The sequence below is a fragment of the Stegostoma tigrinum genome, chromosome 6, assembly GCF_030684315.1.
Source record: "Stegostoma tigrinum isolate sSteTig4 chromosome 6, sSteTig4.hap1, whole genome shotgun sequence".
In the NCBI taxonomy this organism is placed as follows: Eukaryota; Metazoa; Chordata; class Chondrichthyes; order Orectolobiformes; family Stegostomatidae; genus Stegostoma; species Stegostoma tigrinum.
In genome coordinates, this window is record NC_081359.1 from 96,175,399 (window position 1) to 96,201,732 (window position 26,334).

Below are 26,334 nucleotides of genomic sequence, written 5' to 3' on the forward strand. Positions count from 1 at the left end.
GGGGGCTGGGATAAGTACATGGGAGAAGCTCAAGCCTTAAAACTATGCAACTCAATATGAAGTGCAGAATGCTGTTGAGTTCCCAAGTGGAAAATGAGGTGCTGTTCTTCCAGCTTGTGTTGAGCTTCACTGGAACACTGCAGCAGGCCAGAGGCAGAGATGTTGGCCAGGGAACAAGGTAGTGTGTTGAATTGGCAGGCAACTGGAAGCTCAGAGGCATACTTCCCTTCATAAAGACTTTGGGAAATTAACCATAATCATAATCTTCATTCTGAAGACTTGCTTTTTCTTCCAAATTGATCAAATGAACTCAAATTCCTGCCATGCTGGGATTTGAACCCAGGGCATTATTTTGGTCCTCTGGGGTGGGAGAAGGCAATTAATTCCACAAGGGAGTACTCATGGCTTCAAAGTCACAGCTATGGCCCTTAGTGCTTCATGGAGCGGCTGCCCCTTTGCAATCACTGTCCATTACCATAGCTGTTTTAAATCCAAAAGCTTCTGAACTTTTCTTCAGAGGGCAGCGCGTGTAAAATATGGGATGGTATGGTGGGAATTGACAGAAACAAGTTGCTGGTGCCCTCTGGCAATGACAAAACATGCTGTAGCCATCCACATAAGCTGCGAAGACCGTTTGTTTTCCAAAAGAGTGGATCCACAATCTTCCTTCCCAAAGGCAGCGGCACTGCCAAAGAGAGATGTTGAAATAAATAGTCACAGCCACGAAATTTAAAACTTCAAGATCCATTGCTAGATTATTTCCATTTATACAGTTTTCATCGCCAGGATTGCTGTCTGCGCAGGTTTAGGTAGCCTTATGGATGTCAGTGAGGATGGAATACTGTGACACCCAGAGAATGGATACAGAAGCACAAACCATAGCAGAGGGGCTCTCTATCTCTTTCAGTCCTTCATGAGCCGACATCTCTCACCTGAGCCAAAAGAACTGCTGTCATGTTAGTGTTGGTGGACCTCTTACTGGCCTCAGGATCCTGCCAATTTTCCTTCATTGTACAGTGAGCCTGTGCCCTGCAACTAATTTGCCCCCCACTAAAAAAAATTGAGGTGGGTGTGTCAGGAATGTGCTGTGTTGGGTCCAGACCTTGAACTGCTCCTGACGACAGGTTTCTAACCAAAGTATGTAAATCCCAAACAAGGTGTTGGTGTCCTTGGTAATCTGCTCCCATTCTTTCTGGATGGCATTTCTCTGATCACCCCTCCCTCATCTCCTTTGGAAACACGGTTGGCCAACCATTATTAATGCTTTTCTTTTCCTTGCTTCAAAAATATAGCTTATTCACAAAAAAACTTTATATTTACACACATTGCCATTACAGCAGTTTGGTGCTCTACAGTGGCATATCAACGAAACAAACATTAGAGGTTGACTCTATCCAAACAAACCCAGGGCATCTCTTACTTGGGCCAGACTATATTTGCAAGTATTTGAGGAAACAGGAGGGTCCAATACCTGAACAGACTCCCACTTAACTTCAGCAGGAAGACCTCAGATAGTGGTCTTTCTCCACTGCACCTCGACAGCAGCTGCCCCAAGCTTTAGTGCATCCCTCAGCACGTAGCATTGGACCTTGGGAGTGTCAAAACTGGACCTCAAAGCCTCAATCAAGGTCAACCTCTTGCTCTGGAATATCAACAAGTTTCTGGCAGACATTAAGAACATCTTTCAACCAGGTTTATGGTCCTCCAGGCACAGTCAGTATTTGTCTCAGTGTGCGTCCTGGATCCAATGTCACATCTGTGAGCTGTTCGCTGCCTTGATGTTCTTTTTCTTTGTCTCTGCGGTGACAGCCAGCAGTAGCCGCCTTTTGATTCATTGCAGCTTTCCTTTAAGAGGGACGGCCTGTCTCTAAGAGTTGGAAGCTAGCAAGGACACATTCTAATCTTGCCTGCTGTTGACTCTCTAATTGCGTTTAGCAGTGGACAGTTGTGTGATTGTATTGGACCTGAGCTGTAACCATGGAAATAAGGAGACTGTGAAGGTTGTCAGTAGACTGAGCCTGCAATTGACAGGCCCTACACCCAAAGGCTGACCTTAATGATTGTTCCCTTACACTGTTAGTTAGCAATGAAATGCAGACCATTTGTTTGATCAGTAAATTTTATGTGTGTGGACTTGATAGCAACTTGGTTGAATTAACCATAATTATGAGATTAGACTTGTTTTCTGCTTAGAGACCAGTAAGAAAAGGTTTATACTAATCTGCTTCATATTAACTTACAAAAATTGATTCTTAATGTTGGAATCACTATTTCAATCCACTTACAATGTACTACTTAGAAGATATCGAGTTCCCAGTGCTTGGAGTGTAATACCGTATATACTTGACAGAAATTACATATTATTTGCTGATGCAGTGGGGCACTGATGATGCAAATTCATGTTGCCGCTGCCATAATTTCAAAGAACAAATCCACCCTAATTATAATTGTGAATAAGCTGAAAGGTCACTTACAATTATACTGATTGTTTGTTTGTGTCCAACTGTGCACAGCTGCTGATGTCAGAGACTGTACTCCATTTAGTTTGATGGTACAAAAAGGAAACCATTTTACAGTCCAGTGAAGTGGTTCACCTGCCCTCTGAGGTTTCCACCCATCCAGGATTGTCCAGGTGACAGCCAGAAAGCAGGGCTTAACATAAGAACATAGTAATTAGCAGCAGGAGTAGGTCGTGTGGTCCTTTAAGCCTGCTTCATCATTTGATAATTGTGGTTCATCTGATGGCATCCCCTCCTGCCCTTCACATCCTTTCGAGTCTCTAATCAGTTACAAATCTATATGACTTAGCCTTAACAGTATCCAAAGTCCCCAGCTGCACTACTCTCTAGGGGAAGCCAATTCCACAAACAACTGACATTCTGATCGAAGAAAATTCTCCCAATCAGAAACAGAAACAGAAATTGTCGGAAAATTTCTGACCACTCGACCTGAAACATTAACTCTGATTACTCTCCACTGGTGCTGCCGGATCTGCTGAGCTTTTCCAGCAATTTCTGTTTTTGCTTCTGACTTCCAGCGTTGTAGTTTTTTTCAGTTTTTAAAATTTCCTAATCTCTGACGGGAGAGCCCTTAGTCTTAATGTCTCAAATTTGACGCTGCGAGGCCCTGTCTGCATCCTTTATATTTAAATAAGATCATCTCTCACTCTTCAGTATTAGTCCAACCTGTATAATCTGTTCTCACAACAATGAGTGCCTGGACACAGCCAGGAGCAACAGGCAAGAAATTGGGTTGCCTATCTTTAAGACTCAGGGATCATGTCATGCCATGGCCATGCAGATCAAGGGGGGCAGCATGCACACATCCACCGACACAGGAAAAGGAACAGGCCACTCAGCCCCTCAAGCCTGTTCAGTCATTCAGTAAGAACTCATCTGAATGGAATGCTGATTAGCCTGAATCACCATCATAGAACATAGAGCAGTACAGCACAGTACAGGCCCCTCAGCCCATGATGTTGTGCCAAACTTTTACCCTAAAATCTTTTACCCATGTTGCATTTTACTCCTTTGATGTCTATATCATGCATGCTCAAGGCAGGGGCCTGTTTGCAAACCATGTGGTTCAGCCATCTTAGTCTTGTTCAACACAGACTGCATCTTTAAAGGGACATTGAACAAAATTGTTTGCACAAGACAAACAGCAAAAATAAAGCTCCATTTATTTAGGTCCTTTGGTGACCCAGGATGTTTGAAAATGCTTTTCAACCAATGCAGTACTCTTAAAGCATTGCAAGGTTAGGAAATGCAGCAGGCAAGTTGCGTACTGCAACCTCCCACAGACAAAAAAAAATGACCTGATAATTTAAAGTCGTAGAGTTGCACAGCACAGAAAAAGACCCTTCTGTCCAACTTGGCCATTCCAATTAGATTTGGGGTGGCACAGTGGCTCAGTGGTTAGTGTTGCTGCGTCACAGCGCCAGGGACCTGGATTTGATGCCATTCCTCGGGCGACTGCCTGTGTAGGTTTCCTCTGGTTTCCTCCCACAGTCCAAAGATGTGTGGGTTAGGTGGATTGGCCATGCTTAATTGCCTGTAGTGTTCAGAGATGTGTAGTTGAGGTGGGTTGTAGGGGTATGGGTCTGGGTGGGATGCTCTGAGGGTTGGTGTGGACTTGTTGGGCCAAAGGGCCAACAGGTCCACACCAACCCTCAGAGCATCCCACCCAAGGATTCACACTGTAGGGATTCAACAAACTGTGTGAAATTTGTACGTTCTCCCTGTTTCTGCATGGGTTTCCACTGGGTGCTCTGATTTCCTCCCACAGTCCAAAGGTGGTCAGGTTAGGAGGCTTGGCCATACTTAATTACCCATAGTGCCCAGGGATGTGTAAGTTAGGTTTGTTAACCATGAGAAATACAGGGTTATAGAGATAGAGATGGAGATGCTCTTCAGAGGGTTGGTGTGGACTTGTTTGGCCTAATGACCTGTTTCTACACTGTAGGGATTCTATATATAACCTAAGTTAATTGAATCCCATTTGGCAATCAATCATTCATGTACCCATCCAGAATTTTATTTTTTGGTAGAGTGTTAAATATTAGCCAAGTCACCAGGGATATCTCCCCTACTTTTGATCCTATTGCGCCAATGGGATATTTTACAGCCACCTTTGTGAGCAGTCAGGGCCCCAGCATAACATTGCATCTGAAACATGGCACTGCCAACATGGTTGCCACCCTCAGTACAGCACAGAAGTGTCAGGTGAACCCCATCTCCAACTAAAGAAATTCGGACCATCTCCCCTTCAAATTCAAATGCACTATCATCAGTGAGACCCCTTTTTCAACACCCTGAGTTTTATTATTAACAGAAACTTGCCTGAATGAGTCCAGTTCCAGCAACAGTCACGAAGCATGGCATCATCCAAGACAACTTGACAACTTGCTTGTCACTTAATTCATGACCTTAAGCCCTTACTCCTTTCACCAATTCTTTGTGTTTAATGTGTAGAAGATGCATCAACTCATCAAGCTTAATTTGACATGTTCTAACCCCCAACCTCTGATACCCAAAACAACAAGACCAGCAGGTGCATGGAAACACTACTCACCCAAATGTTCAGTCCAAGGCACACACCATGCTGACTTTGAAACATGTTGCCGATCCTACACTGGTCACAACTCTGGATCTCCTTCCTAATAGCTCTGTGGGTGTACCCACACTACGTGTCATGCAGTGAAGCTCACCAGTGGATAATTGATCTGTAATTGCCAGATATGCCCATATCCTGTGAAAGAGTTTAAGAATACTGACATTGCTTAAATTTGTGCAAAACTTAAAATTTACAGCCTCGTTGCTTGTTAATAATAATCTCTCAGGAAGATCATTCTTTTACTGATTTCTTTTGATTTATTATTGTCACGTATCTAGGCACCCAGTGAAAACTTTCATTTTGCGTGCAGTCCAGGCAGATCCTACCATACAAAGTGCATCAGGGTAATAGAGTGAGGAATACAATGTTACGGCTGCACAGAAGGTGCACAAAGAGCGAGATTAACTGCATTTGTTTGAAAAGGTTTGAGTCTTCCGTGCTGTCCCCCCACTTAATGGAACATTGTTCACAACCAAAAGGCATGGAAGTTATAAATTATACGCTTTTTCTTAATAATGTTACAAATATGAAGAATTGTGTCGCTACGTTTGGGACTGTCGCCTCAACATGTAGTAAAGAGAATGAAGAGGTCACGTGACCTGTTCTGAATCCTGCCTGACAACAAACTCTTGGTCATTATAGGTTAAAGAAGGTCTGGGCAGGGAGACCTGGGTGCTGGGCTGATATAGATAGTCTGTCAGTTTCGGAGACAGTTAAGTATTAGAAAGATAGGTTCTGTCATCAATTATTCTTTAAAATGTTTGTTTAATTGCAAGATAGAATCAAATTGGGGGTCTGGAGGACAGCACTTCTATGTGGAGACAGTACACTTGTGATGCTGCTTGGCCTGCTGTGTTCATCCAGCTTCACACTTCGTACACTTGTGATTCACATTCATATTGGGTGATTGAGGATGCTGGGTCCACATTTCCCAGAGTTTCAAGGAAGAATGGATGACTTCATTGAAATGTACAAATTTCTCACAGGATGCTTGTTGTTAAGATGTTTCCTTGGCTCTAGTCTCATTTAAGACGTGGATGTAGAAGAACGTTTTTTCATTTGGAGGGTGTGAACCTTTGGAATTCCCACCGCAGAATGCAGTGGAAGCTCAATCATTGAGCAGGCTCAAGAAATAAATTAATACGTTCCTGGAAACCAAAGCCATTGAAAGATGCAACTAAAGTGACATTGCTATAGACCATCAGCCATGATCAAATTAAATGGCAGAGCAGGCTCAACAGTCTAAGTTGCCTAATCCTTTTTTTTAACATATCTGTGAAATGGACATTGAAAGGAAAACAGTCGACAGTAGCTGAAACAACAAGAAAACAGAAAGAGACAGAAGTGGCTGTGTCTCTTGTTGACCATGCAGAATAGAGCTGGCACTGAGATTGAAGAGAGCGTATTTGTGAGGATTTATGTTGGGTTGGACGTTTGCCCTAACTTTGACTGGAGGGAGGGATCCCTAAATTAGCCTTCACCATTAGACCTATTTCAGGGATTAGAAGTCATCCAGCCATAAAAGGAAAAAGAAAACACATTGTTGATAAAATGAGATTAGTTTTGGACTAGATCCTGGATAATGAAGTGCCCACTTCAGTGACAGAGAAAATGAAAATTGAAGGGTTTTTTCAGATGTTAAATGATTACTTTTTTTTCTGCAGTTTGACTGCTGAATTGTGTATAAACAGTTGTGCATTTAGCTTGCTTATTACAGTAAAGCCTTTACAAATTGAAATCCTATTGTGCCTTTTAGTAACTTTCTACATGTTCAAATATGTTTTTCAATGTTATTAGCTTGGAAGCAGTTCATAGCAGTAGTGCTAATATTTTTCTTGGCATTTTTTACTCTGAAGTGCACAGTAGCTAAAATCAAAATCGAAATGGAACTCAATCTATCTCGCCAAATCATACCAGACTTAGAAATATAAACAAATCACCAAAAGTGAGTTCTTCTTATTTATGTAGTGATGATGGTGTCTGCAAGTTATCTTAATGCTTTCACACATAATGAATTGAAATAGTGATCATTGTTTTGGTAAATGCCTAATACATGTGATGTTCAAGACCTAATTACCTTGAAACATACAGTAACTGATAAAATAGTAATGAAGAGTTGATTGTCTCTTGATACATTTCCTGTGATTACACCCCTGATTATCCTTGAGGAATTGAACCTATCCACCATCACCCAGAGATCATAGAGCCAAGATACAATCATGTCACCACATTAAAGTTCACATGTTTCTGTGGATATTATAAGCTTCAGGCTTAAAGTGTAGCTTACCCTTTACTCATAGACATATACTTTTAAATAGTGATACAAAGCTCTCCTTTATTCACTAAGTTATGAAAATTGTCATGCATCACTTCAGTTTTCCTCTCACGCTTGTGTTATTAGGTAAATGACTCTGATAAGAAAACAAAGTTATGCACCATTCACAACCACAGAACAGCCCAGAGAGCTTTACATCCAATGAAGTATGTTTGCTGTGTAAGTACTATTGGGTAAATATTGATTGAGGTGTGAAACCTGAAAGAACTGCAGATGGCGTAAATCAGAAGCAAAAAAACAACTTGCTGGAAAAGTTCAGAGGCCTGGCAGCATCTGTGAAGAAAAATCAGAGTTAACGCTTTGAGTCCAGTGCCCCTTCCTCAGAATTGGACTGATTGAGGTGTATAGGATTATGAGGGCTATGGAGAAGGTAAATAGAGAGCAGTTGTTCCACTTGGTAGAAGTGTCAATCACGATGGGGCATAGTTTTAGGATAAGGGACAGGAGATTAGAGGAGATTTGGAAAAACTGATTTCCACTCATCTGGTGGTGGAAATCTGGAATGCTTTGCCTGGAAAGGTGGTGGAGGCTGGAAACCTTACAACCTTTCAAATACCATGACCTTCAAGAAATTGAGACAAACACAGGAAATTGATATTTGCACACTTTTACTGGTCATTATATTGATGCAGATTGATAGGTCAAAAGGCCTTTTCTGTGTTGGATGAATCTACGAATTGGTTGCGATCCGGGGAAAATACTCTTCTTCTCTTTGAAATAGCTCTTTGTGATCTTTCGTGCCCATCTCCAGAGAGCAGTGGAATGTTAGTTTAACAGCTCAACTAAAAGTTGGGAGCTCTAATAGCGTACAATGGCCTAAGTACTGCATTGGAGCCAGCCTTGGCTTTGTGTTGAGGTCTCTGGAGTGCACTTAACCACACAACTTTCAGATTCACAACTAAGTGCATGACCAACTGAGCTATGGAGAACCCTCAAACATCAGCTATCCTGAATATTACAAAATGCCTTCAATTTGCAATACTTAGCATAAATTACAGAATGACGGAACTATTTACAGAAAGTAGTACATAGAACATAGAACATAGAACAGTACAGCACAGAACAGGCCCTTCAGCCCACAATGTTGTGCCGACCATTGATCCTCATGTATGCACCCTCAAATTTCTGTGACCATATACATGTCCAGCAGTCTCTTAAATGACCCCAATGACCTTGCTTCCACAACTGCTGCTGGCAATGCATTCCATGCTCTCACAACTCTCTGCGAAAAGAACCTGCCTCTGACATCCCCTCTATACTTTCCACCAACTAGCTTAAAACTATGACCCCTCATGCTAGCCATTTCTGCCCTGGGAAATAGTCTCTGGCTATCAACTCTATCTATGCCTCTCATTATCTTGTATACCTCAATTAGGTCCCCTCTCCTCCTCCTTTTCTCCAATGAAAAGAGACCGAGCTCAGTCAAACTCTCTTCATAAGATAAGCCCTCCAGTCCAGGCAGCATCCTGGTAAACCTCCTCTGAACCCTCTCCAAAGCATCCACATCTTTCCTATAATAGGGCGACCAGGACTGGACGCAGTATTCCAAGTGCGGTCTAACCAAAGTTTTATAGAGCTGCAACAAGATCTCACGACTCTTAAACTCAATCCCCCTGTTAATGAAAGCCAAAACACCATATGCTTTCTTAACAACCCTGTCCACTTGAGTGGCCATTTTAAGGGATCTATGTATCTGCACACTAAGATCCCTCTGTTCCTCCACGCGGCCAAGAATCCTATCCTTAATCCTGTACTCAGCTTTCAAATTCAACCTTCCAAAATGCATCACCTCGCATTTATCCAGGTTGAACTCCATCTGCCACCTCTCAGCCCATCTCTGCATCCTGTCAATGTCCCGCTGCAGCCTACAACAGCCCTCTACACCGTCAACGACACCTCCAACCTTTGTGTCGTCTGCAAACTTGCTGACCCATCCTTCAATCCCTCGTCCAAGTCATTAATAAAAATTACAAACAGTAGAGGCCCAAGGACAGAGCCCTGTGGAACTCCACTCACCACTGACTTCCAGGCAGAATATTTTCCTTCTACTACCACTTGCTGTCTTCTGTTGGCCAGCCAATTCTGTATCCAAGCCCCTAAGTTCCCCTGTATCCCATTCCTCCTGACCTTCTGAATGAGCCTACCATGGGGAACCTTATCAAATGCCTTACTGAAGTCCATATACACCACATCCACAGCTCGACCCTCATCAACTTTTCTAGTCACATCCTCAAAAAACTCGATAAGGTTTGTAAGGCATGACCTACCCCTCACAAAGCCGTGTTGACTGTATTTGATCAAGCCATGCTCTTCCAGATGGTCATAAATCTTATCCCTCAGAATCCTTTCTAACACCTTGCAGACGACAGAAGTGAGACTTACCGGTCTATAATTGCCGGGGATTTCCCTATTTCCTTTCTTGAAGAGAGGAATTACATTTGCCTCTCTCCAGTCCTCAGGTACGACTCCAGTGGAGAGCAAGGATGCAAAGATCTTCGCAAGTGGCGAAGCAATTGCATTTCTCGCTTCCCAAAGCAGCCGAGGACAAATCTGATCCGGGCCTGGCGACTTGTCAATCTTGATGTTTGACAAAATTTTCAGCACATCAGTTTCGTCTATCTCAATCCATTCCAGCATGCACACCTGCTCTTCAAAGGTTTCATTCACTACAAAGTTCGTTTCTTTCGTAAAGACAGAAGCAAAAAACTCATTTAGGGCTTCCCCTACCTCCTCAGGCTCCACGCACAAGTTCCCTATGCTATCCCTGATCGGCCCTACTCTTTCTTTGATCATTCTCTTATTCCTCACGTAAGTGTAAAATGCCTTTGTGTTTTCCCGGATTCCTTCTGCCAAGCCTTTCTCGTGCCCCCTCCTGGCTCTCCTCAGACCATTTTTGAGCTCCTTCCTTGCCTGCATGTAATCCTCTCTAGCTGAACTTGACCCTAGCTTCCTCCACCTTATGTAAGCTACCTTCTTCCTTTTCACTAGAAGCTCCACCGCTCTCGTCATCCAAGGTTCCTTAATCTTACCCCTTCTTGCCTGTCTCAGAGGGACATATTTACTCATCACTCCCAACAACTGTTCCTTAAACCGTCTCCACATGTCTATAGTTCCCTTACCATGGAACAACTGCTCCCAGTCCATGCTTCCTAACTCATGTCTAATCGCATCATAGTTTCCTCTTCCCCAATTAAATATCCTCCCATTTTGCCTAATCCTCTCCTTCTCCATAGCATTGTAGAATGTGAGGCAGTTATGGTCACTATCACCAAAATGCTCTCCCACCACAAGATCTGATACCTGCCCCGGCTCGTTTCCGAGCACCAAGTCTAGAATGGCCTCTCCCCTCGTCGGCCTGTCAACGTACTGCGTTAGGAAACCCTCCTGAACACACCTTACAAAAACAGCTCCATTCAAATCTTCTGCTCGAAGGAGGTTCCAATCAATATTGGGAAAGTTAAAGTCACCCATTACAACCACCCTACTACGTCCACACTTTTCCAAGATCTGTCGACCTATGCTTTCTTCAATCTCCCTGCTGCTATTGGGGGGCCTGTAGTAAACCCCTAACGAGGTGACTACTCCCTTGCTGTTCCTAATTTCCACCCATACTGACTCAGTAGGCAGATCTTCCTCGACAAAGGAAGCTTCTGTAGCTGTGATACCCTCTCTGATTAGTAATGCTACACCCCCTCCTCTTTTTCCCCCCTCCCTATTCTTTTTAAATGTTCTAAACCCTGGAAGATCCAGCAACCATTCCTGCCCATGAGAAACCCATGTCTCTGTTATGGCCACAACATCATAGCACCAGGTACTGATCCATGCTCTAAGTTCATCACTTTTATTCCTGATACTCCTTGCATTAAAGCAAACACACTTTAACCGATCCCTTGGTTCCTTCCCAGAAAAATCCTTCCCACTAGCTGGTCTACCTCTTGCTACTGCCTCACCTGCATCAACGCTCACCTCTGGTATACAGCTCAGGTTCCCACCCCCCTGCCATACTAGTTTAAACCCTCTCGAACTACTCGAGCAAACCTTCCACCCAGGACATTGGTCCCCTTCCAGTTCAGATGCAACCCGTCCTTCTTGTACAGGTCCCACCTTCCCCAGAAGGCATCCCAATTATCAACATACCTGAAGCCCTCCCTCCTACACCAGCTGCGTAGCCACGTGTTCAGCTGCGCCCGCTCCCTGTTCCTCACCTCGCTATCTCGTGGCACCGGTAGTAAACCAGAGAACACTACTCTGTTCGTCCTGCTCTGCAGCTTCCATCCTAACTCCCTGAAATCAATTTTTATATCCTCAAACCTATTTCTGGCTATATCATTTGTGCCAATATGTAACACGATTTCTGGCTGTTCGCCCTCCCCTTTTAGAACCTTATACACCCGATCGGAGACGTCCCGGACCCTGGCACCAGGGAGGCAACATACCTTCCGGGAATCCCGATCTTGCCCACAAAATCTCCTGTCGATTCCCCTAACTATCGAGTCCCCTACCACGAGTACTTTTCTATTCTGCCCCCTTCCCTTCTTTGCCACAGTGTCAGGCTCAGTGCCAGAGAACTGACTACTATGGCTTTCCTCTGGTAGGTCATCCCCCCCAGCAGTATCCAAAACGGTATACTTATTGCTGAGGGGAATGCCCACAGGGGATCTCTGCACTGTCTGTCTGTCCCCTTTCCTCCCCCTAACTGTAACCCATCTATCCTCGTAGTGTTTTGGAGAGTTGCAGATACTGGGTAAGTAGCATAATACTCCTTTGGGATGACTCCCCAGTGTAAAATTCCACAGGGGTAGGCTTGATCAGGGAATGGCAACTTACTCACTGAAGTGTTATGAGAGATGGAGTGGTCACGGGGCAGACAATCAAAGATGTAAGATTTCAGTTACTGACCACTCGCAGAAAGCTTGGGTGGCTATCTCATCAGATGCACCCATTGTCACTCCTGTGTTCATGTTCCGCCTGCTGTCCATCACATGATGGCAGGTAAACAAGCAGACTATCATTTGGCTGCCTTCCCTAAGATTTAGCAGGCAGAAGAACTGCTAAGGCAGAGAGCACAGGACCAGGTCAGGATCAGATCCTGCTATTAATAGACTTTGTAAATCCAGAAGGTTCCAGCCAATGTGTCCGGTCTTATTTTGCCCACTTTAACAAACGTGAGGGACAAGATTGGATTTTAATAGTTAATTAGTTTCTCATGGGAAACCACTGATTTCACTGGTTTCCTGGGATTCAACCTTTGGATTAATGGTAACAGTTTCATCACAAAGAAAAATTGGCCTGGACATCAAAGGAATGCAGAATGAAGCATTGACTCTAAATTTTGGATTGGCACCTCATTGGGTACCACATAAATATGGGTGACTCCCAAGATCAATCAGCAAATGTCTGGATTGTGGGAGTACAAAGTATTGACAAATGATATTGGTATAAACCTGAAGGAGCAATGACTTCAAAGTCTGTCAGATTGTTGATCGGCCTGCTAGTTATTCTCGGACTTTTAGCCCATTCTCCAAGGAAGATATGTGAAAATATGAAAATAACAATGACCACTGAGTCTCATTGATACACTGACTGCCCAATTTCTGCTCAATTTGGATGGGAAGCCATTGTTGGCCTCCAGAAATAAGGCCGTTCAGATGAAGTGTAAGTATGGAAAAGGTGGCATCTAGATTTTGTAAGTTCAGAAGGTTTCCCAGGGTAGGGAGGCGGCAACATCAGAGCAAGGTCATCATCAGATTCTGGACCGTCTGCACACCGGCCTTCACTTGGCAGGGAAGGCACAGTGGCTTGCTCTGATCACACAGGAGCTAAAATGACTGTCAGACATCAATGGCTTTATTCAGGCTCCAATAAGCAAATGTTAATTCAGGACCTCATTGTCTCTGGGTGTCTGGATTAGTACTCGGTACAGAAATGTCCTTTAAAATCAGAACTGCTAGGATGTGGCCGGCTATCTGATTGGCAACTAACCAGGGAGATTTAACTGCCATCTACTGGTTTCAGCCAGAGGATAAGGCTCGAATCCATTCCAACTTATTCTTATTTCTCATTGAAAATAGTTATTTATATAATGATAATAGCCTTATTATTATATATTATTAATAGACAAATGTTCTCTCAATTTCATTGAAAACTTTTGTAATGTGGAGATAAGTAAACTGAATTATAAACTAAATTGTTGTAAAATATTGTATCTGAGGTCAGAAAATGAAACAATGTATTTCACACTGTCTCACAAACTTGACAGTTTTTTGGAGATGTAACAAAGAGGACTGAAGAGGGCAGAGTGGTGTACATGACTTCAATAAGGCATTCAACAAGGTTCCTCACGGTAGACTGGTTAGTAAGGTTAGGTCACATGGAATGGAGGGAGAAGTGGCTTGGAGCTGGAAGACAAAGGGTGGTGGTGAATGGGTTGCTTTTCAGACTGGAGACCTGTGACCAGCAGTGAACCTCAAGGGTTGGTGCTGGTTCCACTGATTTTCATCATTTACCTAAATGATTTGGATGTGAACATAGGAGATATGGTTAGTAAGTTTGCGGATGAGCCAAAATTGGAGGTGTAGTGGACAGTGAAGAAGGTTACCTCAGAGTACAATGGGATCTTGATGAGATGGGCCAAAGGACTGAGGACTGGCAGGTGGAGTTTAATTTACATTAAAGTGAAGTACTGCATTTTGGAAAGGTAAATCAGGGCAGGACTTAAACACTTAATCGTAAGGTCCTGGGGAGTGTTGCTGAACAAAGAGACCTTGGAGTGCAGGTTCATCGTTCCTCGAAAGTAGAGTTGTGGATAGATAGAAGAGTGAAGAAGACATTTGTTCGGCTTGCCTTTATTGGTCAGTGCATTGAGTAATGGAGTTGAGAGGTCATTTGCAGCTATACACAACACTGGTTTGGCCATTTTTGGAATACTGAATTCAATTCTGGTCTCCCTGCTGTAGGAAAGATATATTGTAACTTGAAAGAGTTCAGAAAAGATTTACAAGGATGTGACCAGGGATGGTGTATTTGAGCTATGGGGAGTGGCTAGAAAGGCTGGGACTACTTCCCATGGAGCATTGGAGCTGAGAGGTGACCTTATAGAGGTTTACAAAATCACGATGGATGTGGATAGGGTAAATAGAGAAAGTCTTTTCCCTGGGGTGGGGGAGTCTAAAACAAGAGGGCATAGGTTTAAGGCGAGAGGGGAAAGGTTTAAAAGGGACGTAAAGGGGCAACTTTTTCACACAGAGTGTAGTGCGGGTATGGAATGAGCTGCCAGAGGAAGTGATGGTGGCTGGTACAATTGCAACATTTAAAAGGTAACTGGATGGGTTTATGAATAGGCAGGACTTAGAGGGATATGGGCCACGCACTGGCATATGGCACTAGATTCATTTAGGATATCTGGTCGGCATGGACGAGTTGGACCGAAAGGTCAGTTTCCATGCCACTCTATGATTCTAGGACTCACAGACACATGAAAGAATAAGTTAGAGTTGAAGATGGAGAAAATGAGGTTGTCTCATTAATTATCATTTTTGAATGATTAAGACTAGGGATGGGAAACTAGGAATGGGCGAGAAATGCTGACCCAGTCAATGATGCTTACATTCCATGGGTGAATAAGAAAAACAAAAAGAAACGGTACAATTGAGAACATTAAAGTTCTCTCATTTTCTTTTGTAACTTCCAGCTACAAAAGTACCTTTTAGTAAAAGGTTGGATATGGTAGAATAATGGTTTATGTTACTTTAACTGGTCATCTGAGGACTAATAATCTCCTATGATGCAATTGGTCGGCAGGTCTGGCTGTTAACAAAAAGGTTGGTGGTTTGAGATCACCCAAGGACTCAGCTGATACTGCTCTCAGCTTTCAAGGGACTCTTGTGGTGCAGCAATAGTGACCCTCTTTTTCTGAAAATAGGCGAACCATTTAGGCCCAACGCGAGGAGGAACTATTATTCACAGGGTAGTGGAGCTTATTAATTCGGTACCCCAGAAGACTACAAAAGCTTTGTCACTGAGTTCAAGGCAGAGATTGATGGATTTCTTGATGCTAAAGATATCAATAGATATGGAAATCGCTCAAGAATAAAGTAGATGATAAGTCATCATCTAGAATAGCAGTGCTGACTCAAAGGGCTGAATGGTCTACTCCTGTCCCAGTGTTCTTACCAAATTCTGACTTCACTAACCTTTAGAGAAGCAGGATTGTTACCAGACTGGATTATATGTTATTTCAAACCCACAACAACGTGATTGGCCAATTACAGGCTTCTGAAATGACCTGGTAAAGTCACACAGCCATGCCCATTAAATGGATGGCACCGTAGGAATTCCTTCACCAAAAGGAATACAGCAGTCCGAGAAGACAGCTCTACCTCCTTACTGAAGAAGGGTCCTGACCTGAAATGTCAACTTCCCTGCTCCTCTGATGCTGCCTGGCCTCCCGTGTTCCTCCAGCTCCACACTGTGTTATCTGTGACTCCAGCATCTGCAGTTCTTGCTATCTCTACCATCTTACTAGCCTTATGAGTGACTCTGAAACCCCTGAATGAATGAAATTAAAATGAAACAGTTCTCCCCTTGCATCTTCCAGAAGTTAATCATGATGTAAAGCCAAATAGCCTTGAGCTCAAACAAAGAACGCTGACAAACATTTCTGACATTTCCTTAAGAGAAGGAAGAAAAATGCTTGCATAATTAAAAAGTACACCCTCTAAAATAAAACTCTTTCTTTTGAAAGTTGCTCAGGAAGTATGGCTTTTTGGCATTTTGTTACTCTTGTGTTCAGCTCTGTTGGATTTACTATATCTCATCTTTTTTTTGCAGGAGTACACTATTGACATCTTCTTTGCTCAGACTTGGATTGACAGTCGTTTGAGGTTCAACAGTACAATGAAAATTATCACTCTCAATAGCAACATGGTTGGATTCATATGGATACCAGACACTATCTTCAGGAATTCCAAAAAGGCAGATTCTCACTGGATCACCACACCCAATCAGCTGCTTAGGATATGGAATGATGGGAAAATCCTGTATACTTTGAGGTAGGTTAGGAACTATCTCATGATGTCTATTTAACTAAGTGTTTTGTGTTATTCATAGTTTGGGGCAGTGGGGGTTGACTTAGTGGTATAGTTGCTGAACTATTAGTCCAGAGATCCAGGTAACATTCTGGGGACCCAGGTTCGAATCCTGCCATAGCAGATGGTGGAACTTGAATACAATAAAAAACAGGGATTAAGACTCTAATGTTGACAATGTATCCAGTGTTGATTTTTGGAAGAAACCCATCTTGTTCGCTCATGTCCTTTAGGGAATGAAACTACCATCCTTGCCTGGTTTGGCCATCATATGAGTCTAGACCTATATCAACGTGGTTGACTCTTAGCTACCCTCTGAGGTGAGTAGAAAATGCTAGCCCAGCCAGTGATGGTCTCATCCTGTGAATGAATAAAGAAAACAATTGGGCCCACACATGTTCTGTACCCCCTACCACCCCCCACCCCCCGACTCCCATTTACAGCATCTTTTGATTCACTCAAGGAATGTTGATATCACTGGCTGGCCCAGCCCTTCCATAATTGCTGCTTGAACTGAGTGACCTGTTTCCAGAGCGCAGACAAGAGTGAACCACATTGCTGTGGACCTGTAGTCACATGTCGTTCAGACCAGGAAAGAATGGCAGATTTCTTTCCCTAAAGGAATTTGGTGAATGAGACGTGTTTTTGCAAGAATTGACAGTGGGCACAAGGTTACCTTTAGGTTAGCTCTTAATTCCAGATTCTCATTGATACAAATTTCACCATCTGCCATGGAGGGATCCGAGCCCATGTCCACAGACCACTAACCTGGCTTTCTTGGATTCATAGCCTAGTGACAATATATCTCTGGTCTAGACTCTCCCTGTCCCCCTGCTGAATTCCATTAATGGGAGGGGGATTGGAGGATCTTCTTGCACACCACCACAAATCAAGGGGATTCCTGCACTGACTCAAGAACATTCTGCTCAATTTGTTTTCATTAGGACTTGGAGGACATTGTGCTAATTAAATTTAACATGAGTCCTACAGAAAACCTAGAGAAAATGCCAAATGAGAAGGCAATTGATCCTAAATGATGAAAATTACCATTCCAAAGCTGTGCATTGCTCTATAGGAAAAGAAGGTGAGATTATTCTCTGAGATAATGGGAACTGCAGATGCTGGAGAATTCCAAGATAATAAAATGTGAGGCTGGATGAACACAGCAGGCCAAGCAGCATCTCAGGAGCACAAAAGCTGACGTTTCGGGCCTAGACCCTTCATCAGAGAGGGGGATGGGGAGAGGGAACTGGAATAAATAGGGAGAGAGGGGGAGGCGGACCGAAGATGGAGAGTAAAGACACTTTACTCTCCATCTTCTGTCCGCCTCCCCCTCTCTCCCTATTTATTCCAGTTTCCTCTCCCCATCCCCCTCTCTGATGAAGGGTCTAGGCCCGAAACGTCAGCTTTTGTGCTCCTGAGATGCTGCTTGGCCTGCTGTGTTCATCCAGCCTCACATTTTATTATCTTGAGATTATTCTCTGCTGAGCACTGACTCAGCCTACAGTCTGCCACTGGAGAAACTTAGCACACCTCTAATATTCTAACTAAAAGTTCATGGCGAGTGCTGCTGAATGATCCTTCTAAGTTCAGAGAAGCTGCCCTGGTGGTTCCCATGACTATGTTATGGGGAGCAACAGCAAAGCAAAAGGTCAAAACAGATGTTCAGCTCCACCCCAAGAATTCCAAGTATCTGAAGGAGGACCAAAGAGCTTTAAATAGGACCCCTCATCGTGTAAATTTAACGTGAGCTCTAATTGTTAAGCTACCAGGACAGATTGAACAAACTGAGTCTGTATTCCCTAAAATTCAGATTGTTAACAGGTAATGTGCTTGAAGTGAAATGAATGTGATAGATTGCCAGAAACTATAGGACCACAAAATATAGGAGCATAAGCAGGCCACTCCTTCTATCAAACCAGCTCTGGCTGATCTGATAGCTTTCATTCTATTTTCCTGCCATTTTCCCATAAAAATCATTTGAAAGATTAATTACCCTCTGAGTAAGAACATTTCTTGTTGCTTTTTGAAATGGGCAGCTTCTAGCTCTGGAATTATGTCCTCTGATCCTAGACTCTCCCACAAGGGGAAACAACCTTTCTACATCTACACTGTTTGAATAAGGTTTCCTCTCATTTTTCTAAATTGCCATAACTATATGCTCAATCCACTCAACCGCACTTCAGAAGAAGATCGCTTTAATGCCAAGTGGGGTTCTGCAGGTGTCAGTAGTGGGGCCCTTGCTGTTTGTGGTACATACAAACAATTTAGACTGGAGTGCAGCAATGTTGGTCAGTAAGTTTGTAAATGTACGAAAATAGGTGAGGTAGTAAATTAGAGTCATAGATTCAGAGAGATGTAGAGCAAGAAAACAGACCCTTCAGTTCAACTTGTCCATGCCGACCAGATATCCTAAATAAATCTAGTGCCATTTGCCAGCATTTGGCCCATATCCCTCTAAACTTTTCCGATTCATATATCCGTCCAGGTGTCTTTTAAATGTTGTAATTGTACTAGCCTCCACCACTTCCTCAGGCACCTCATTCCATGCACATACCATCCTCTGTGTTTAAAAGTTGCCCTTTGGATCCCTTTTAACACTTTCCCTTCTCACCTTAAATCTATGCCTTCTAGTTTTTGACTCCCCCACCCCAGGGAAAAGACCTTGTCTATTTGCCCTATCCATGCCCGTCATGATTTTATAAACCTCTATAAGGTCACCCCTCAGTCTCCAATGCTCCATGGGAAGTAGTCCCAGCCTGCTTAGCCTCTCCCTATAGCTCAAACCCTTGAACGGCAACATCCTCTTAAATCTTTTATGAAGCCTTTCAAGTTTCACAACATCTCCCCAATATCAGGGAGACCAGAATTGAATGCAGTATTCCAGAAATGGCCAAGCCAATGTCCTGTACAGCCGCACCATGACATCTCAACTCCGATACTCAATGCATTGACCAATAAAGGCAAGCAGACCAAATGCCTTCTTCACTATCCTATCTACTGCGACTCCACCTACAAGAAACTATGAACCTGCACTCCAAGGTCACTTTGTTCAGCAACACTCCCCACGACCTTACCATTAAGTGTATAAGTCCTGCCCTGATTTGCCTTTCCAAAATGCAACACCTCACATTTTTCTAAATTGAATTCAATCTGCCACTCCTCAGCCCATTGGCCATTCTGATTAAGGTCCTATTGCACTGTGAGGTAACCTCCTTTGCTGTCCACTACACCTCTAATTTTTCTGTCATCTGCAAACTTACTAACCATACCTCCTAGGTTCACATCCAAATCATTTATATCAATGGTGAAAAGTAATGGATCCAGCACCAATCCTTGTGGCACACTTTGCTGGACACAGGCCTCCAATCTGAATAGAACCCCTCCACCACTACACTCTGTCATCTAACTTCGAGCCAGATTTGTATCCAAATGGTTAGTTCTCCCTGTATTCCAAGTGATCTAACCTTGCTAACCAGTCTACCATGAGAAACGTTGCCGAATGCCATATTGAATTCCATATAGATCATGCCCACCACTCTGCCCTCATCAATCCTCTTTGTTACTTCTTCAAAAAACTCAATTAAGTTAACAAGACATGATTTCCCATGCACAAAGCAATGTTGACTATCTCTAATCAGTCCTTGCCTTTCCAAATACACATAAGTACTGTCCCTCAGGTTTCCCTCCAACAACTTGCCCACTACTAATGTCAGACTCACTCCTCTATATTTCTCTGGCTTTTCCTTACCACCTTTCTTAACTTGTGGCACCATGTTAGCCAGCCTCCAGTCTTCTGGCACCTCACCTGTGGTTATCAATGATACAAATATCTCAGCAAGGGGCCCAGCAGTCACTTCCCTGGCTTCCCACTGAATTCCAGGGCACACTTGATAAGGTTGTGGGGACCTATCCACAATTATGCATTTGAACCCATCCAGCGCTTCTCCTCTGTAATATGAACATTTTTCACAATGTCGCTATTTATTTCCCCATGTTCTATATTTGACATATCTTTCTCCACTGTCAACACTGATGCAAAATACTCATTTAGTATCTCCCCATCTCCTGCAGTTCTACACCTATAAATTGTGAGGAAGATAGCCTTAGATTACAGGAGCATAAAGATTGGTTGGTTGGTCAGACAGGCTAATTAATGGTAAAAGGTAAATTCAATCTGGATAAATGTGAGGTGATTTGGACAGGACAAATAAGGCAGGGGAGTACATGAATATAGAAGGACCCCAGGAAGCACCAAGCATCAGAGAGACCTTGGTGTGCATGTCCATCGGCCCCTTCAGAAAGGAGGACCGGTGGATAAAGTGGTAAGGAAGTCACGCATGTTACTTGCTTTTATATGCCAAGATGTAGAGTTTAAGAGCTGACTGGTCGTGCTGGAATTGGTTAGGCCACAGCTGGTGTATCATGTGCATTTTAAGTATGCACATTGTAGGAGAAATGTTTTTACACTGGAGAGGGTGCAGAGGAGATTTACTAGGATGTTGCCTCAGCTGGAGAGTTTTAATTATGAAGAGAGATTGGATAGATTGGGAGATAACAAAGTGTAGAGCTGGATGAACATAGCAGGCCAAGCAGCATCAGAGGAGCAGGAAAGCTGACATTTCTGGTCTGGAAGTCAGCTTTCCTGCTCCTCTGATGCTGCTTGACATGCTGCGTTCATCCAGCTCTGCACCTTGTTATCTCAGATTCTCCAGCATCTGCAGTACCTACTATCTCTGAAACATTGGGCCAAAGGGCTGTTTTCTGTGCTATAGACTCTTTTCTGTGCTGGAACTCTATGATTTAAAACAAGTAAAGAAAAATTCAAAATGTTTAACAAAAACATTCCTTTGGAAAATATTACCTTGGGTGATAAAAATTGATCTTCAGCGTTCTAGGGAGGTTAAGGATGGTATTAGAATGAAGGAAGAACCTAAGAAAGTCACAAAAAAATTGTCCTAAGTCTGAAGATTTCATATTTTTGTGAACAACACAGGGTAAACACAAAGTTAATAGGAAGGTGAATAAAGAAGAATTTAAGGGAAATCTAACCTAACCTGATCTATAATTTCAGAGCATATGAAAAGAGTGGCTCATGGAAACATTGACCCCTGGGAAACAATAGTATATTATCAAGGGGAATGAAAAGATGGTAGCGGCATTGAATAAATATTTGTGTCTGTCTTCACACTAAATGACACAAATTACATACGTGAGCTGGACCTAACCAGGGTATTAATATGAGTGAGAGAATTAAGGCAATTAATATCATCAGAGGAAAGAATTGGAAATGGACTAAAAGTAATGGACTAAAACCCAATGAACCCCAGGACTTCTGGACTACTCCCTAGACTTTCAATGCAGATAGCAGCAGGATTAGGGGATGTGCTGCCTGTAATTCTGCAGAAATGCCTGCATACTGGAATGGTTCCAGATTTGGAGGTGATAAAAGTATGTATTCAGGAAAGGAAGAATATGCAGACCACTTAGCCTGACATCATTTATTAGGAAAATACTAGACTCTATTGTTAATCAAGTCTGAATGATGCACTAAGAATAACATAGTGAAGTGAATATGGTTGATAAACTTATGAGAATTTTTGAGCATGTAACCAGTCACGTGAATAAAGGGTAATACCATATGTAGGATACTTGCATTTAAAGCCATTCAATAAGTTGACAGATTAAAAGTTAACATCCAGGAAAAGGGCTCATAGATTTGGAGAGATGTATCAGCACACACAGATGCGTGGTTAACCAGTAGTAATGTCACTGGACTAGTAATCCAGAGCCTCAGACCAAAGTTCTGGGCGCACAAGTTTGAATCATATGGTGAAATTTGAATTCAGTAAAAATATGGAATTAATTGCTGCTCAAATGTAACCATTTTTGATTGTTATAAATACGCATCTAATTTACTAGCATGCCATTCAGTTCAAGGGCAGCTAGGAATGGTCAATAAATGTTAGCCCGGCAAGCCCAGATCGCCTGAATGAATTTTTAAAAAGTACTAGCAATGCAGACAAATAGAGCATTTTCAAGTGTGGCTGATGGAGTGATACAAGCATCATCACTGAAGCCTCAACGATTTACAGTCAAGACAGAGGATAATATTGCTAAGCTTTCTGATGAATGCACGCCTTGGAGAGAACACAAACAGTCTGTGGAGAGATTAAGTGAGTAGGCAGCAGGGTGGCAGATGGATTATGAAGTGGGCTTGCATAAGATTATGTTGATGCATGAAAAGTGGATTTTTTCTTAAAAAGCATCAAACTTATAAATGTTGTTGTTCAAATTTTTTGAATATTGCTGTACAAGGAAGACAAAATATTGGTATATAAGTACAGCAAGCAAATGGCATGCTAGCCTTTATTGTAAGAGTCAGGAAGTTTTGCTGTTATTGTACAAAACTCTGGTGAGACTACACCTAGAATACTCTGTACAGTTTTAGCTTTCCATATTTAAGGAAGGATATGTTTGCATTGGAGGATTTGGCACAGAGACAGAGAGAGAGACAGACAGAGAAAGTGAGGGAGAGCCAGAGGCTTTCACAAAGGTTAGCTAGATTGGTCCCTGGGCTGGAGGCTGAGTAAATTGGGTCAGTGCTCTCAGGAGTTTAGAAGAATGATGAATGGAAGCTATTTGGCGCGATAGTTACTGAGAGCTTACTTCCCCTGGCTGGTGCATCTTGAATTCACCTTCAGAGAGCTATCATTTAGAACTAAGGTGAGTAGATATTAATTAACTCATAAATTGTGAATCTGTGGAATTCCACACCACAGAGAATTCTGGATATGTCAAAACTGAATATACTTAAAAACTGAGATGGTCTGATATTTAGACTTTCAGCTAATTAAGGGAGTGGGTGGGAAAGTGAACTGAAGCTAAGGGCTTTGAATGGTGGCTCGACTGGAAAAGCTAACACTTGCATCTATTCCTTTTGTTCTTACCTAGAAAGAATAATCAGTTAAAAAGTAATTTAAGAAATTGGTGAGAAGAGGATCATAGGGAATAAGGTTAGAATTTCAAGCATTATTAAAAGAACTGTCAAGTGTTTTGTTAAATATGTGTTTAGCAACAAGCAGATGACTAGTCTAAGAGCCAATGAAAAGTTATAAAGAAAATATGGTATTGAGGGAGATTTTTTGCTGTATTTTGACAGCAAACAGCTTTTCCACTATTTCAGGTCAGGGCAATGTGTGGGCAAGTAATAGAAGCAACAAAATTAGAAATTGCTGGACAAATGCAGCAGGTGTACTGGCATCTATAGAGACAGAAACTAAATTGGTGTTTTAGGTCCAGTGACCTTGTTCTGAGGAAGTGCCACTGGACCTTAAATGTTAACTCCGTTTCTCTCTCCACGGAAATTGCTGGATTTTGTTTCTAATTTCCAACATCTGCAGCTCTTTATGGTATTTCTTGGTTATAGCAACATAAGCAATTTTTAACAGATTTGCAGAGGGTGCAAAATGAACTGCTTAGGGTTAGAACATAGAACATTACAGCGCAGTACAGGCCCTTCAGCCCTCGATGTTGTGCCGACCTGTCATACCGATCTCAAGCCCATCTAACCTACACTATTCCATGTACGTCCATATGCTTATCCAATGACCACTTAAATGTACCCAAAGTTGACGAATCTACTACCGTTGCAGGCAAAGAATTCCATTCCCTTACTACTCTCTGAGTAAAGAAACTACCTCTGACATCTATCCTATATCTTTCACCCCTCAATTTAAAGCTATGCCCCCTCGTGCTCGCCGTCACTGTCCTAGGAAAAAGGCTCTCCCTATCCACCCTATCTAGCCCTCTGATTATTTTATATGTTTCAATTAAGTCACCTCTCAACCTTCTTCTCTCTGTGAAAACAGCCTCAAGTCCCTCAGCCTTTCCTCGTAAGACCTTCCCTCCATACCAGGCAACATCCTAGTAAATCTCCTCTGCACCCTTTCCAAAGCTTCCACATCCTTCTTATAATGCGGTGACCAGAACTGTACACAATACTCCAAGTGCGGCCGCACCAGAGTTTTGTACAGCTTCACCATAACCTCTTGGTTCCGGAACTCGATCCCTCTATTAATAAAAGCTGAAACACTGCATGCCTTCTTAACAGCCCTGTCAACCTGGGTGGCAACTTTCAAGGATCTGTGTACATGGACACTGAGATCTCTCTGCTCATCTACACTACTAAGAATCTTACCATTAGCCCAGCACTTTGCCTTCCGGTTACTCCTACCAAAGTGCATCCAAAGTTGCTGTGGAAATATAGAGTGGGTGAACACACAGGCACTACTGGGGCAGGTCAAAGAATTCTGGAGGTAACGGTATTATATATTTCAGAAAAAGAAAAGCAATGGGTTGATTGGAGAAGTAAAAACATTGATGGGAGTATTGAGCCCTGGGGAGACCTTTCCTTTCATTATCCGATCAATGGGGCATGGAGCCTCTGGGTCCCCCTTCCTTCCATGTGCAGGACACTCCATTGTGCTGGCACTAGCCTTTGCAATGGGAAGTCACTATGAATTTGACATCAGTGGTAGGTCAATTGTTGGAGGGATTTTGAGAGACAGGACTTATATGCACTTGGAGAGGCAAAGACTGATTAGGGGTGACCCACCCCTGGCTTATCTCATGACCAACCTTTCCTTTCATCCCAGCCTCCATGACTTGACACAATCTGCCCATCTTCTCTCCCACTTATCTGCTTCTCGCTCCTTATTGACCAAACCCTGCCACTCCCTAACTTGCACTCACCGACCACCATCCCACCTACCTTCCCCAGCCCACCCCTCCTCTCTCTATTTATTTCTGAGCTCCGTTCCCCTTCCCCATTTCTGAAGAAGGGTCCCAACCCAAATCTCAGCTTTCCTGCTCCTCTGATGCTGCCTGGCCTGCTGTGTTCCTCCAGCTCCACTCTATGTTATCTCTAACTCCAGCATCGGCAGTTCTTAGTATCTCTTAAGGATAGCCAGCATGATTTTGTGCGTGGGAAATCATGTCTCACAAACTTGACAGAGTTTTCTGAGGATATAACCAAAAAGATTGATGAGGGCGGAGTGGTTGATATTGTCTACATGGACTTTAATAAAGCCTTTGACAAGGTTCTGCATGGTAGACTAATTAGTAAAGTTAGATCACATGGGGATAATTTGCCAATTGGATACAAACTTGGCTTGATGATAGGAGACAGAGGGTGGTGGAGCGTTTCTTTTTGGACTGGAGGCCTGTGACCAGCAGGGATCAGAAGTGCTAGTCCACTTTTGTTTGTGATTTATCTATATTTCGATAAGCATATAGGCGGTGTGATTAGTAAGTTTGTGGATAATACCAAAATTAGTGGTATAGTTGACAATGAAGAAGGTTATCACAGATTCCAAAGGCCATTTAGGAGAGGGATGAGGAAACATTTCTTTGCTCAGTGTGTTGTTAACCTGTAGAATTCTCTAACACAGAAGGCTGTGGAAACCTGGTCACTGAGTATATTCAGGAAAGAGATGGTCATAGTTTTGAGGCTCTACGGGTATGGAGTGAAAATGGGAAGATGGTGTTGAAATAGAAGATCAGCCATGATCATATTAAATGCTGGAGTAGGCTCAAAAATCTGAGTGGGCAACTCCTGCTCCTATCTGTATTTCTATGTTTAAAGTGATATAGAGTGGAATCATCCCAGCCATTGAATGTTGTGGGCATTGGTGAGGAATTCTGGAAATAGGGTGAGATCAGCAGTAAGATGATTCTTAATGCCAAGAGCAAAACATCTACTTGTTAAACCATGTAGTGAAAGATGGGATAGATTCT

At 42.8% G+C, this 26,334-nt stretch overlaps 1 protein-coding gene across 1 annotated transcript in view; it reads left to right on the plus strand.

The window, feature by feature from the left end:
* LOC125453581 (gamma-aminobutyric acid receptor subunit gamma-3) overlaps window positions 1-26,334 on the plus strand; it is a 577,393-nt gene that overhangs the window by 171,717 nt on the left and 379,342 nt on the right. Inside the window, exon 4 of the mRNA XM_059646785.1 lies at window positions 16,280-16,500. Coding sequence (XP_059502768.1) covers window positions 16,280-16,500 — 221 coding nt within the window. The remainder of the gene's footprint in view (window positions 1-16,279; window positions 16,501-26,334) is intronic.